General features: G+C 34.9%; 1 protein-coding gene across 19 annotated transcripts in view; it reads right to left on the minus strand.

The window, feature by feature from the left end:
• DENND1A (DENN domain containing 1A) overlaps window positions 1–15,110 on the minus strand; it is a 439,633-nt gene that overhangs the window by 320,226 nt on the left and 104,297 nt on the right. For 14 of the 19 annotated variants that reach the window (XM_036411920.2, XM_036411925.2, XM_036411911.2 and 11 more), the window contains one exon: window positions 12,135–12,178. The exons of 2 other annotated variants lie outside the window; for them this stretch is intronic. In XM_036411920.2, the coding sequence (XP_036267813.1) occupies window positions 12,135–12,178 (44 nt within the window). Of the gene's footprint in view, window positions 1–11,444; window positions 11,530–12,134; window positions 12,185–13,152; window positions 13,256–15,110 lie in introns of those variants that run through there. 3 more of the 19 variants (XM_036411909.2, XM_045572069.1, XM_045572071.1) reach the window with 2 other exon arrangements.

The raw sequence follows: 15,110 nt of genomic DNA on the forward strand, positions 1-15,110 counted from the left end.
AAAAAGAGAAAAGACTTATATAAACAAAATCAGAAATGAAAGAGAAGTTAGCACAGATATCACAGAAATACAGAGGATCACACTAGAATACTGTGAAAGACTATAATATCACTAAATTCAATAAGCTAGAAGAAATAAATAAGTTCCTAAAAATCTATAACCTTCTTAGACTGAATCATGAAGAACTGGAAAAACTAAATAGACCGATCAACAGTGAGGAAATTGAAACAACCATCAAAAACCTCCCCAAAAAATTAAAGTCCAGGATCAGATGGCTTCATTAGTGAATTCTACCAAACATTCAAAGACGATTTAATAACGATTCTTCTCAAGCCCTTCGAAAAAATTAAAGAGGAGGCAATACTTCCTATTACATTTTTGAGGCCAACATAACCCTGATATCAAAATCCGGCAAAAACACACAAAAATAAAACTACAGATCAATATCTCTAATGAATACAGATGTAAAAATCCTAAACAAAATACTAGTAAATTGAATACAACAATAGATTAAAAAAAATAATACATCAAAATCAAGTAGGGTTCATTCCAGGGGTACGAGGATGGTTCAACATACATAAATTGATCATTGTAATATACTACATTAAAAAATAAAATGATAAAAATCATATAACTTATCAATACAACATCCATTTAGGATTAAAATTCTCAATAAAATGGGTATAGAAGGAAGGTACCTCAACATAATAAAGGCTGTAGATGACAAAACTTCAGCTAATATCATACTCAATAGTGAAAAACTGAAAGCTTTTCCTCTAAAATCAGGAAGAAGACAAGTCTTATTCAACACTAGTGGCCCAGTGCACACTGAAAGAAAATTAATTGGAAGAAATATTTTAATATCACTATTTGTCCTTTCTCTATAATAGAAGTGTCAACCACAGTCACAATCAACAATGACAGATGGAAACACATGTGTGCGATTGGCGCCAGCAAGAGCTTTACATGTATCACACATGTGAGTCAACTTAGCCTTTTATATATATAGGATAAACTTGCTTAATTAGACCCGCTTTCTGATTTAGCTAAACTTTTTCCAGCCAGTGAAGCACCTCAACTTCTCTTTCAGGTAACTGTTAGCAACACAATAGTAAATATCAACACAAAGAAGATTATTATTGTAGCTCATGCTGGAAGAACAAAGGGTAAAATATTTAACTACAGCAGTGTTTGACTATATTCTGTATAGTGAGAAAACCTGAAGTCATTTTCAAGGTCCACCATTTCTTACTTTTTTTCAATCGGGTCAAGTTTCTAAGTTTTCTAAATATCTGTTTTAGAAAGGATTCCACGAAGTCTCCTATCTACCTACTCCAGGACTTCTGTGAGGAAAATGTTTCACAGACATTTGGTTACAGTGTAAAATATTTCCACTTGGCTATAAAGCAAGTCATATTCCTGGGCTGAAGAAACTGCAAAAAGGCTGGTCACTAGGGAGAGGAAGCTGGGTGTTGATACATGAAGTCATTACCCAGTGCCCATAGCTGTTTCCAGGCTGGGCTGGACTGTGGGCTGCATTTTGCACCATTGGATCTCAGCAGCGTCGGCTGTGATTTGGTGGGCTGCTGCTCCAAGGTGGTGGTGGGGCCTGTGTCCCACTTGGGGGAAGCAGAGAGTTGCTTTGTGGGTTCCAGGCCCCTGGTGGTGTTTCTCTCTAGATGGTCAATGTGCATCACAGTAGCTCCTGTGTTGAGCATCTGCCTCCTGGTGGTCAGTGCGTGTCATAGCGACCAGTTGGACAGACACTTAGCATATTAGCCTTTTATATATATAACTTACAGTAGTGTATGTATGTATGTGTGTGTGTATATATATATATATATATATATATATATACACACACACACACACACACACACACACAATATATATAGACAGTACTGTAAGTAATCAGGCCAGAGAAAGAAATAAATGCCTTTTAAATTGTTAAGGAAGAGGTGTCACTTTTTGCAGATGGCATGATTCTTTATAGAGAAAACCCTACAGACTCCACCAAAAAACTATTTGAAACAATAAACAAATACAATAAAGTTGCAGGATATAAAAGCAATGTACAAAAATCCACTGCATTTCTATATACTAACAATGAGATTTCAGAAAAAAGAAATGAAAAAAACCCACGATTTATTTTGCAATTGTAATATTAAGAATAAAATGCCTAGGAATAAAGTTAACAAAGATGTGAACGCCTATATATTAAAACAACAAATCAGTATTAAAAGAGATTAAAAAGACACAATGAAATGAAAAGATATTCTGTGTTCATGGATTGGAAGAATCAACATAGTTAAAATGTTCATATTACCCAAAGCAATCTATAGACTCAGTACAATCCTCATCAAAATCCCAATGACATTTTTAAAGAAATAGAACAAAAAATCATCATTATTTGATATGGAACTATAAAAGATCCCAAATAGACAGAGTAATCCTCAGAAAAATACTTCGAATTATACCATGGAGCAAAAATAATCAAAACAGCATGGTATTGACAGAAAAGCAGACAGAAGACCAATGGAACAGAATTGAGAGCCCAGAAATAAAACCATGGGTATATGGGCAAAATTTTTTTGATGAAAGAGCCAAAAACATACAATGGAGAGGGAAAAAAAAAAAGTCTCTTCAATAATGGTGTTGAGGAAATTGGAAAGCCACATACAAAAGAATAAAACTAGACCACAGTTTGTCCCATGTATAAAAATTAACTCAAAATGGATCAAAGACCTAAATTAAAGATCTGAAACAATAAAGTACAATACATAGAAGAAAACATAGGTACTAAAATTATGGACCTTAGTTGTAGAGAACATTTTGTGAATTTGTTCCCAAAGGCAAGGGAAGTAAAGGCAAAAATAAATGAATGGGACTATATCAATCTAAAAAGCTTCTGCCCAACAAAGAAACTGACAACAAAACAAAAAGGCAACCAACTAAATGGGAAAAGATATTTTACAAATAACAACTCTGACAAAGGGTTAATATCCAAAATACATAAACTCATACAACTCAATATTAACCAAACAATCTAACTACAAAATGGGCAGAGACCCTGGCCAATATGGCTCAGTTGGTTAGAGTGTCATCTCATACACTGAGAGGGGGTGGGTTCAATTCCTGATCAGGGCATTCCCCCAGTTCGGGTGCATGAAGGAGGCAACCAATCAACGTTTCTCTCTCACCTCTCTCTACCTCCCCTTCTAAAATCATTTTTTTTTTTTAATTTCAGTGAGCAAATACAAATAGCCAACAAATATATGAAAAAGTGCTCAACTTCACTAGCTATTAGGGAAATGCAAATCATAAACACAATGAGATACCATTCCACACCTGTTAGAACAGCTTTATCAACAAGACAAGTAAAAGTAAGTATTGGAGATGTTGTAGAGAAAAAGAAACCCCACTAATGGGAATGTAAACTGGTACAGTAATTATGGAAAACAATATAATGGTTCTGCAAAAAATTAATAGAATTACCATATAACCCAGCATTCCCTCTTCTGAGTATCTAATGGAAAACTCTGAAAACATTTATTTGCAAAGATATATGCACCCCTATGTTCAATGCAGTATTATTCACAGTGACCAAGAGATGGAAACAATTAGAGTGTCCTTCAATAAACGACTGGATAAAGAAGATATGGCACATATATACAATGGAATATTACTCAGCCATAAGAAAAGGTGAAATACTGCCAATTGTGACAACATAGATGAAACCTGAGAATATTAAGCTAAGAAAAAATAAGTCATAAAAAGTTAAGAGCCATATAGTTTCACTCACATATGGGATATAAAACTGAAAGCAACAAATGAACAAACAAGAAAAACAAACAAAAACTCATAGACACAGACAATAGTATGGTGGCTAGCAAAGGGAATTGTGCGGGAGTAGTAAAAGGATAAAGAATACCAAACATATGGTCATGAAAGATTATCTGATTTTGGGTGGTGGGCAAATACAATATACAGATCATGTATCATAGAAATATACACTTAACCAATGTCACCCCAATACACTTAATTTTTAAAAATTAAATATAAATCCTATATAATAAAAGCCTAATATGCAATTGGCTGACTGGCAGAACGACAAGTGGAACAACCGGTCGCTATGATATACACTGATCATCAGGGGGCAGACAATGCAGGAGCTGCGCCCAGCCCACAGGCCCCAGGCCAGCCAAGATAGGTACCAGCAGCCCCTGCCCCCTGATTGCCCCATAGGTCACCTCGCAAAGGGAGGCAACTGGCGGCGGTAGAGGTGGTAGTTGGGGCCGGCCAGTGAGTGGGCCAGTGCTGCCCCCCTATCACTCTGCCAGTCACCTCCTTCAGAGGGAGGCGACTGGCAACAGCAGCAGCGGGGGATGGGGCTGGCAAGCAGGGGCACCAGGCAAGCCAATGAGAGTGCCAGCAGGGCCCCCCCCCCATTGTCCTGCTGGTTACCCCACAAATCAGCCCTGATCGCCAACCAGGCCTAGGGCCACTACCTGTGCATATATTTTGTGCACCAGTCTTTATAATATATAAATAAATAAGCCAGTCCAACCTCATTCCATTTTTAAATTTACCCTTTTCTGGAAATGGGCCGGGGGAGGGGGGGGGAGAATTCAGGATATAGATACAACAGAATAGCTTCTCTTATACACAAAATGGTGTTTTATGTTTTTCTCAAACTCTTTAAAAAGCACTGACCTAACATTTGTCTAATTTTATAAATTCAGCTTACAATAGCAAGGGGGAAATAAGAGGTAACACATGACATATTATTTTTTAGTATTTTTTTAATCATCCATGAGCCTATAACTTGAAAAACATTTAAACACACCAATCATCAAAAACAGGACACTTTTAAACATATACAGAGAAGCACATGTTTAATCTGAGATGCATTTATACATCTGTAATCTATCCATGAATCTTTTCGAAATCTGTAATGTGGTCCATCAAAATGGCTACATTTGGTAGCAATTGTGGAGACCAGCATACTACTTGAAGAAAGCTGATTCAGCAGGGTGCTCTGTTACTAGTATGTTAAGCAATCACCTGCCAGGTTTTAGGATCTGAAAAGATTCAGAGCTTATATCTGTAGATGAGAAAATTATATTTCTACCTATAATCCCAGACTGCCAAATTACTAAGAAATATGGAAACTGACCTTTTGGAACAACAAGTTGAAAAATCCATGCATCAGCAGTGCCTCTTAGAAAAGCACACATCTAAAATGAACCTAAAAGATTATCTTCTCTAGGGGCAGTTCCAAGACTTTTCACTTAGGTTTCTCTAAACCATTCTTACTAACACTACTAACTTCTATGATTTCACACCACAAAGAACAAGAAATTTTTTTAAATATATTTTATTAATTTTTTACAGAGAGGAGAGAGGGATAGAGAGCTAGAAAAGTCAATGAGAGAGAAACATCGACCAGCTGCCTCTTGCACACCCCCTACTAGGGATGTGCCCGCAACCAAGGTAAATGCCCTTGACCGGAATAGAATCCGGGACCTTTCAGTCCGCAGACAGATGCTCTACCACTGAGCCAAACAGGTTTCGGCAAGAACAAGAAATTGAATGAATGTAATTTCATGGCGTCATGACTACCCAAAGTTTTCAGAGGCATTCCCAATTTCTGGCAATGCCAAATCACCAAAATTATCTGGACATGCACTGTCTTTGGAGCCTAGTAGATAGTAAGGTCCTTCAGAGAATGGCTGGATCTACTTTTCTCTTCCTCTTGTCTGGGTCACATTCTGCAGATACTAACTTACCAATCTGTCACTAAATTAATGCACAAAACCAAATATACTCTCCTAGACAGTTTTGCCACCAAAGACAGGCATAAGGATAGGGAAAGGGAATCAGCAAATGCAGCCACTTAGGTTTTTTAAGGCCAGGTTGTAGAATCATTTTAAAGTGTGTTCCATTTGACCCTTTGGATGAAATTCAAGTGAACTGACAAATTCTGTTCCATGGTATATGGTGTCATAAAAAGTTCCCAGGACCAAACTTGACCTCACCATTTAAAGTGGATCTAATCTGAACAGACTGTATGAGTAGGTTAGAAGGATACAGCATCCACTTTGAAGAAGAATGGGGGAAGAAAACAAAGTTCAAAAGTTTCCAAGAGAAATGAGATATACCGAGATCTGATTCTATTCTTTGTGAGCTTGGTGAATGTGAGACCCAAAGGCCCACAAACCCAAAAATCTCAATTCCAATTTGAAGATTCTATGGCTTAGGCAAATCACTACCAAAAGACTGGCAGCACTTTGTGGAATTGATGTCACATTTTATACACACCAGGAACTCTGCTGCTTATGTTTCTCTGCCTATTATTAATGGGGGTAAAAATCAAAAGTTATCATTTGTTTCACATTTTTTGTAAATATGATACATGTGTGTCATATTATACAACGTTGATACAATGAAGCCTCCTTTTACAGTAACAAAATATTTAGATGCTATGGGTTATATCTTTAACTTTCTTATTATTGTAGATAGTATTCTTTCAAGGAATCAGGGCATGAACAACTTTTTGAATAGAAATGTTTAGTCTCTGGCTTCTCAAAATTTGGAAGAAAATAACATGAAAGTTTTCATACACAGGAGTTCCCCAAAAGAATGAGGCAATGACCAAATCAGATGTCTTTCTAATCAGAATCTTCCAATCCATTTCCATAGGTTATACTGTAACTAAGAGCTTAAGATGTGTTTTCTTTAGAGCACATGTGTCAAACACAAGGCCCGCGGGCCAAATCCGTCCCGCCAGGCCTTGCAATGTGGCCCGCACCACGCTGTCATCACTGCACTCCGCTGCGTTTCCATCACAATGACAGTTTATGACTGTTCAGTAAACCATTCGGCCCGCGATTTAGGCTGGATTTTAGATTTTGGCCCCTTCTCTGATTGAGTTCGACACCCCTACTTTAGAGTATACCTGAAACATGAATAGATGAAAACTCCATATTTAAGCAATTACATATGCAACTCAGAAATGCCAATTTCCATCACAATTAGCCTAAAGTTATGCAACATATTTTTGTTCCTTTTTAGTATATAGGTGATGTATGTTTTTATAATTTGCTTAACTGCCTATAGTGAAATTTTAAAATCACATAGACCATATAAAACCATAAAAGACAGGGTACCTTTTTTATTTTTCCCAAAGTACCATGTTTCTACATTGCTTATAGAGCTGTACAAGAAACACTGCTCGTTTCTATATAAAGATTTCCATAAAATTTTTATAGTTTCTATAAATGCATAAAGATTGTTAGTTTCATTATAACCTCTGTTTCAGTGCCAGTGGAAAGAAAAATTACCTGCAACTCTAAACAGCAATCTACATATACAGGGGCAGTAAGTGTACTGAGACCTCTATTTAAAGAGCTCTAAGATACTTGCTATATTTCATCAAAATGCAGATGAGCATACTGGAAAAGCAAGTTCTAGCACACTCATCTCTAATCGCCACTCTTTGAACAAGCAGGCTATAAAAAGTGCAACTGTGAGAAGAAATTTTCAATTCTACATGCATTAGTACAAAAACTAATCGTATTATAACTAACACAATTTAAAACGGTATGTGTAATGCCTATTATACTTGACACATTACAAGGCTACTTATGGAAATCTTCTCTCTGATAGGTTACTATGTCTTTATTCCAAATTAGCCCATACTACAAGGTATAATTACTAAAGGCTCATTGTTTTATTCTGAAAAATCAAATAATGTTTTCAAGCCAAAGATAGGATTTTGATGAGAATGGTGACCATAATGTGCTAACATGTTAATTTAACTACCCTTTTCTTCCTTAATTCAATTAAAACTGCACTAATCACAATGAGTAAAGGTTTACCAATTATTTCCATAATTGAATGAATACAATAAACATAATAGAATAATTATAAATCCACTTAATTAAAAGGTTATTTCCAGCAGGAAAAGATAATTCATGTTATGTTTCCTTATTTTTAATGCTAGATTGACAGGCTGATATCTTTAAGAAACCATTTCTAGAAATGAAAGATATTATTATTATTATTATTATTATTATTATTGAGATTGTGTTCTTCTTTAACAAAAATTTTCTATTGGTTAGGCTATGTTAAGATTATCTAAAGTTATAATAAGAGATTGCAAAAAATCTGATTTAAGCTATCTAAAACCAAAGTCACTTGACAATTTGCATCTGTTTAGTAATCTTAACCTTAAAATAAAATTTAGACTACTTCTTATTATGCTTATGAAAGATACAATTTTCAAAATTTTATAAGTTGTTAAAAGATTTTTTTAAAATGCAGGATCCTTTTCAAGTCAGGATCCTACCAATATTGATGTTTTAGTATTTAAAGTAGTTAAGCATTAAACAAAAGCAGATAAATAAGTAATGTGAACTCTGAAAAAGGCCTTGCTTCTGTCTTTTTTGTTGTTTGTTTTCCTTTTTTAAAAAAATGTAAGCATTGTATGTGTTTCTGGAATTAACAAAGGCTATACTTTCAGGCTTAAAGATAGCAGGCTTACCAGATTTTAAATGAAATATTGAGTGCTACAGTGATTTAATGGCTTTAAACCATAGATGTCATTGTGGTCTGAGGGTGTCACAGACAACTTAAGGAAGAAAAAGAAATGGGGCACAGAGAAATCACTTTGTCAGTAATTACAATAAAGAGTCTTAAAATGTGGCTCAGGCTGCTCATTACTTCTTCCTTCTGTATCAATACCCTTATTTACATTTCAGATTACATTTTTTATGAAACAGTAAGATCTCTCAGAGCTGAGAAGACTGAAATAATGAGGGGAAAACATTTTAATAAAACGTGTTGGGTCTGCATTACTTCCGTGTCAGAAAGAACGTCTACTTCTTAGTGATGGATCATTTATTCTGCTTCTAAACGAGAAGCAAAAAGATGAAACTGATGAACTTTTACTGCCCATTTGTCTTTAGCAGACAATTAAGACAGAGAAGATCAAAATGGATTATCATACCACGCAGACAACTGGCCCAACAGTAATACATCTCCGGGACCACAGATTTGTAACTCTCTTTTATCCCTCCCCTTTCTTCTTACTTCTTTTTCCACTCTAAAGGCAGTGCTAGCTTTGTGGCTCAAGGAGAGCCAAAAGGCTGGTCATCATTATTCAGTCACAGATGTCAATCTAACCTCCCTTTTTTCTCAGTTTCTAAAGCAGTGAGCCACAATAATTTGTGACAGATTCTTTTACTGTAAGGTACAAAGAACACACAGAATAAAACATCTAGCAGCAGCAAGCGTCTCTGATCAAGTGTGCTGGTACATGGGAAATACACAAATGTGAAAACAAGCAGTGGTAGTTGAGGCGAATGAGGAGAAAAACTGGGGGAGGAGGAAGAGAGAGAGAGGAAGAGAGAGGGAGAGTTAATAAATGCTTTACTTTGTGGTGAATTATATAAAATATTCCTATGGGTTACATCATAAATGTTTTAATACTAGAAATGTTGTCTAAATTAAGTACATATTCAGCATTTAAGGTTTGCATGTAATAAAAATATTTCTAAGAATTCCTTTAGAGGGGAAAGATAATTTTGTTTAATTCAACAAATACTAAGAAGAGAAAATATATAAGATCAGAACCCAAATAATAAAAAAGGTAAATAAGAAATATGTAGGTATCATTTCCTTTATCAGTAAATCAACTCTCAAATAAATATCTGGAAATTTGGGGGTAATTTCATCAAAAATAAAGATCTTTCATTCTTGAGTTACATGTGGAAAAGAAGGAAAACCATGTGTTGAGTCAAGTTAGAGATGCTAAGGAAGGCAGTGATATGCACACTCTCTTAACCCTACATCTAGCCCCTGACTACCATCCTCCAAATTTCCAAACTATGTCACTGTTCTAAAAAAAGAAAATAAACACTGATTCCTATGAACACTTTAAAATAGCCGAAGGCTATTATTACTTTTTAGATTCTTACTATAATTTTAAATAATTCCAACTTCAATATATTAAACAATTTTAAGATCATCTATTAAACAAAATAAAGAGAACTAAGTTCATAACATATAATATCTAATCTATAAACTGGGCTCCATATGCAATAACAGAATTAATAAAAGTCTATACACACAAATATACTATATGTGCATACGGATGTATATATATACACATTAACTCTTACCAAATACAAACATCTATAATAATAAAAGCATAATATACTAATTAGACCAGACATCCTTCCTTTCAGACAAAGCCACAGCAGGTGGGGGCCACAGCAGAGACAGCAGAGGCACCCTGGCTGCAACCACAGCAGGTGGGGGCGGGGTCTGGGGCCGGGGCCAAGGCCAAGGCCCTTGCACGAATTTCATGCATTGGGCCTCTAGTGTATATATACTCAGAGAAATAAACATGGCAAAACAAACATCAAACTACCATAGTGGTTATCTCTCAATAATAAAATTACAGATGCTTATATTTTCTTCCTTTTCATTCTTTTTATTTATCAATTTTTTCTAAATATATTTTATATTGAACATATTATCCTTGTGACTTTTTTAAAAAGTTATAGCAAAAAATACCATGATGATCAAAAACTTTCAGATACAGTAAGAAACTATGTTTCAAGAATTGATCCAGATATTAACCATATTATCTTAAGTTTCACCTACGAAATTTTCTCTCACTGAAGTAATTCAGATCCTGGAATCACAAAGGATATTTATTTACCTAGACACAAGATTTTAAAATAATGACTTTTTAAGAACTATGGCCTTAAGTCAATTCAAAATAATACTTGAAAATTTTCCACTTTTTGGGTATTGTTTAATGAAGGAAAATCGTTAATAAAAAAGGTTCTGTAATCTTTGGATTGTGTAGGTTAAATCCAATGGGTTCAATTGCACTGCAGTTTAAAGCAAGATAAAAATTTAACTGTCCAGTTGGAAGATGGAGCCAGAGGAGTAAGAAGGTTAGTATTTTTTTCCCCCATTTCAAAGCCTTGGGATAACACACAAAGCAAACCACACCAGTCCTCTTCAGTTCTTGTACAATAAAATCCCATTACAAAGCATCTCATTATACTGATTATCCAGCTATATTCCTGGTCACAATATGTCCCCTGTATTCCAAAGATGTATCAGATACTTTGCCTTCTGTTGTATGGCCACACTGCAAAGGTGTTACTACTACTATACTGAGTATTTCTATTCCAATGTACTTATTCTCATTCAAGGACTTTTTTAACGAACAAAATTAAGTAGTTATACTTCAGATACATGTTATAATGCATACAATATTCAACGTGTGAAAGATTTTACACTTTTTTTTTATTCAGTACAAAGATGCTTTAAAAAAAAAAAAAAAAGAAAGAAAGAAAACTACTTTAAAAAGCATACCAAATTGCAAATTTGAACTAAAAATGTAATGTGCCCCCAAAACCTACAAAATATCTCTAATGTTTCTTTTTTTGTTTGTTTTCTTTTTCTCTAATGTTTCTTAAGAGTGAAGCTGGAACGCATAACCTGGATCTAATTATCAAGATTAGAGCAGCATCAGAACTTCAACAGTATTTTGTGATTTAAATAGTTCCTTCCAGTGCATTCCATGCTTGCAGAACGCAAGAAATTCAAAATGGCAGGACCAACTGGCTAATCTTAACTTTCCCTACCTTCGTTACAATTATCCTCCCCTCAAGACCTTTCCTGCATGTGTAATCTTCTCCTTTGAGTAGTACCACAACAAATAGTTCCATCCCAGAATATGTTATAAAATTCCTTTCCCCCCCCCTTTTTTTTACACTGGTTCTTGACACTTAAATAACATTTTTTTTTAATCCAAATGATTACCTAATGAACTGCAGACTGTAGCAGAGCTTAAAGTAAAAAGTAAAATTCATGATAGATTTTCCTCCCTTACTTTCTGTGCATTTTTCCCCTGAAGGTAACACCCCAAACTAGCACCAATATTTTCAATCCTACTTGAATGTTTTATTTTTTGTCTTAGGTTCCTAATTACTGTTTCTCTTCCCTTCTAAAAATTCATTTATCTCTTTCAGTAAAAAGAACAGTAATAATATGTTGAACAACTCTGAAATAAATTTTGTCATGTAAAAAATTAATTACGCATTCCGAACCTGGTCACTGTAGTCCTCTGGGAATTGCCTCTGCACCTCAGGATCTGTAAATAATTGACAGATAATATTAATTGGCTTTGGATTAGTGAGCAAGCAGAGGATCACACATTAATATTTGATCAGAAGATGATAGCAGCCCTGGCAGGGGATCCAAGGGGGGCAGCTGAGGCTGCTATGTTGATGAGCACAAGGAAGGGCTCGGCAAGGCACTCCCATTACCCTCCTCCAGAAATATAAAAAAGAAAAATTTTAAAGACCTGATGCTACTGTTAACTTGAAACTATTACCTAATGCAAAAACCTCACCAGCTGCAAATTGCCCTCAATATATTTTTTCCAGAGAAAATGAGTCTTAAACTGCTTGACTTTTCTTCTCTAATCAGAAGCCTCCTTTTCATAGCTACAGATGTAGGCTTGATAAACCACCTTTATTTTAACACCCGTTTCAGATTGAGGTAGGGGAGGGGGAAGTTAGGGCAGTGAGGGTGAGAGAATTCTTTCAAGGAACAAATGCAAAACTCCTTGCTTTTAAAAATAAAATACATACCTCCAAAAATTCTTACAGTAAAGCTCTTGAAAATACAGATAAAACTAGGTAAAGTCTTCAAAACAAACAAAACAAAACAATATACTTTTAGCTTACCAGTGTAAACAAATTTAAATTTGCTCAGAAACTAGAAAATACATAAGTTAAAACACCTTTTATGACATTCAGCTTAAATGGAGTTACTAAAAGGGTCACTTGATTCTTCAATCATAATTGCAAGATAATCCAACGCCACTGTCTTTAAGTCAATATAGAAGTGTACTAATTAAAAGCTATTAGCACTCCATTTGCTATTGATTAGGAAACCATTCAATCTTTTCCAATAAAAGAAAGATTTGGTTCCTCAGAGACACATTAAGGGAGTATCAGAATAATATCTATTTGAGTAACTATGTATCAATGCAAAAGGCTTATGAAAAAGCACAATAGTTGAGGATCCTTTCTCATCGTGTTCACAATACATACTACTCACTTTTCATATCTACATTTTAAAGCACCAATTTACTTCTCTGTAAAAATGAATCCATGTAAAAGTTAAAACCCTTCAAATCGCAACCAAAATGCAGTTAATTGTTCTGCAGGGAAGAATCAAAAAGAGAGAAAACTAAGGGTCTATTCACAGACTATATTTAAATCCTAGAAATACCTATTTTGTCATTAAAGTCAATGGACATTACTTTTCAAAACCTAAAACTAATAACAAAAGCAAGAATATTCAAAAGATCACATCAAGAGCAGAGTGTCCCAAAATGGGTGGTGCAAAATACTTGAAGGATTTGTAGACCATTTCAGCTCTTGAAGTATCTTCTGGTTGACTTAAAAACTAGGGATCAACTTTTTTTTACCTTCTTCTTCAAATACTAGAAGGGGAACTGGCACTTCTACAGTATGACTAACAGGATTCTTGTGTAATTCCTGCTGCAGTACTGTGCAGGGCTGCCCTGGTAGGCCAAAGAATACACTGTCTGCTTCTCTCTGGCCTGAAGGGCTACAATCACACAAGGACTTATCCTCTTAACACAGGAGGTCAGAGGGCGGTAATGGCAATAGGTAGGTCTACAAGGAGGAATTAGCCAGCAAGGTAATGAAGGGACAGCCAAATGCCCAACAGACCCCTAAAAAGGGTGTTTGGGGTAGGTAGGGGTGAAAGTAGAGGGGAGGCTCAAAAGAGGGCAGTGGCCATAATTCCTAAAACACAAAAATGACTTGATGGGGGTGGGGTGGAACAAGTGGTATTTTAGGATTTAAAATTTGTTCCCAAGACCAAAAATAGATTTAAAAACAAAGAAAGAAAAAAAAGTACTTCTAAATCACTGAGGTACACAGTAAAACAGAGATTGGGAAAGCCACAAACTAATCTAAAGCGTATTAATTTTCTTCCAATTGTCACGTGGTTAACATTTACTCTCCAACCAGAAAACTTCAGACAAAAATAATTCATATATAAATCTTTAATATCATGTCCCCTTCCTTGTAGTAGTTGTGCTTGAGAACCACAAATACCGGTGGAAATAAAGATGGGATAAAATAAAAAACTTTTTTTTTTTTTAATCACTTGGTGAGGGGATGGACATCAGAAACCAAAATGTGGTATATTCTTTAATTTAAAAATATATATTTCTTGCTATAGATTAAAGGGTTAAAATAAAATCTCTTTAAGCAACTACATTAATGATTAACCTGTCACTTTAAAATGTATTTAATTCATATATACAACATAGCAGAATTAAAGAAGAGGAGGAAACACGAATAAAAAGAAAAATCGACCTATTTTAAGATGAGAGTCACTCAAACCATATTACCCTAAACATTGCCTCAATGGTGGACAATGCAATAAACACCACCAGCTTAAGTCTTTCAAATGTCCTAAGATTAACCCTAGAATGAAATTCCCAGATTTTAACAGAATCATGTTCCAAGATAATACATGAATTTATTTACTATGATTTAAGCATAAAACTTTTACTTCCTTTCTTTAAGGACCTAAAGTTACAAAAGCAAATTTCATAGGTCCTTAACACTCTTCTAAAACAATATTTTAAAAAAAAAAAAAAAAGGAAATTTTTTTAAAACCAAAGTCCAACCTATAAAGTTCCTTTCAATTAGCTCAGAGAATCAGTCTCATAGTTAATAAAACTATGAAAGCCATTTTATAAAAATTAACACAAAAACTAAAAATAATTTGTTTGAATTTCTTTAAAATGTCTATTTGATACAGGAGGTTGAAATCCTTTTTCACAGTGAGTTGATCATTATGCCATAATGTCACCAAAATATCGACATTGGAAACATCTGAGTTAAAAAGGTCCAAATACAATCTGCTTTTCTCAAGCAACATAACACCCGCCTTACTAACAGTTTCAGCATGGCACATGTACAAAACCTAGCACCCCGCAGTTAAGCAAACCGCCTTTAAATTTTCTGTCTGGC

The sequence above is a fragment of the Pipistrellus kuhlii genome, unplaced genomic scaffold, assembly GCF_014108245.1.
Source record: "Pipistrellus kuhlii isolate mPipKuh1 unplaced genomic scaffold, mPipKuh1.p scaffold_m20_p_43, whole genome shotgun sequence".
NCBI lineage: Eukaryota > Metazoa > Chordata > Mammalia > Chiroptera > Vespertilionidae > Pipistrellus > Pipistrellus kuhlii.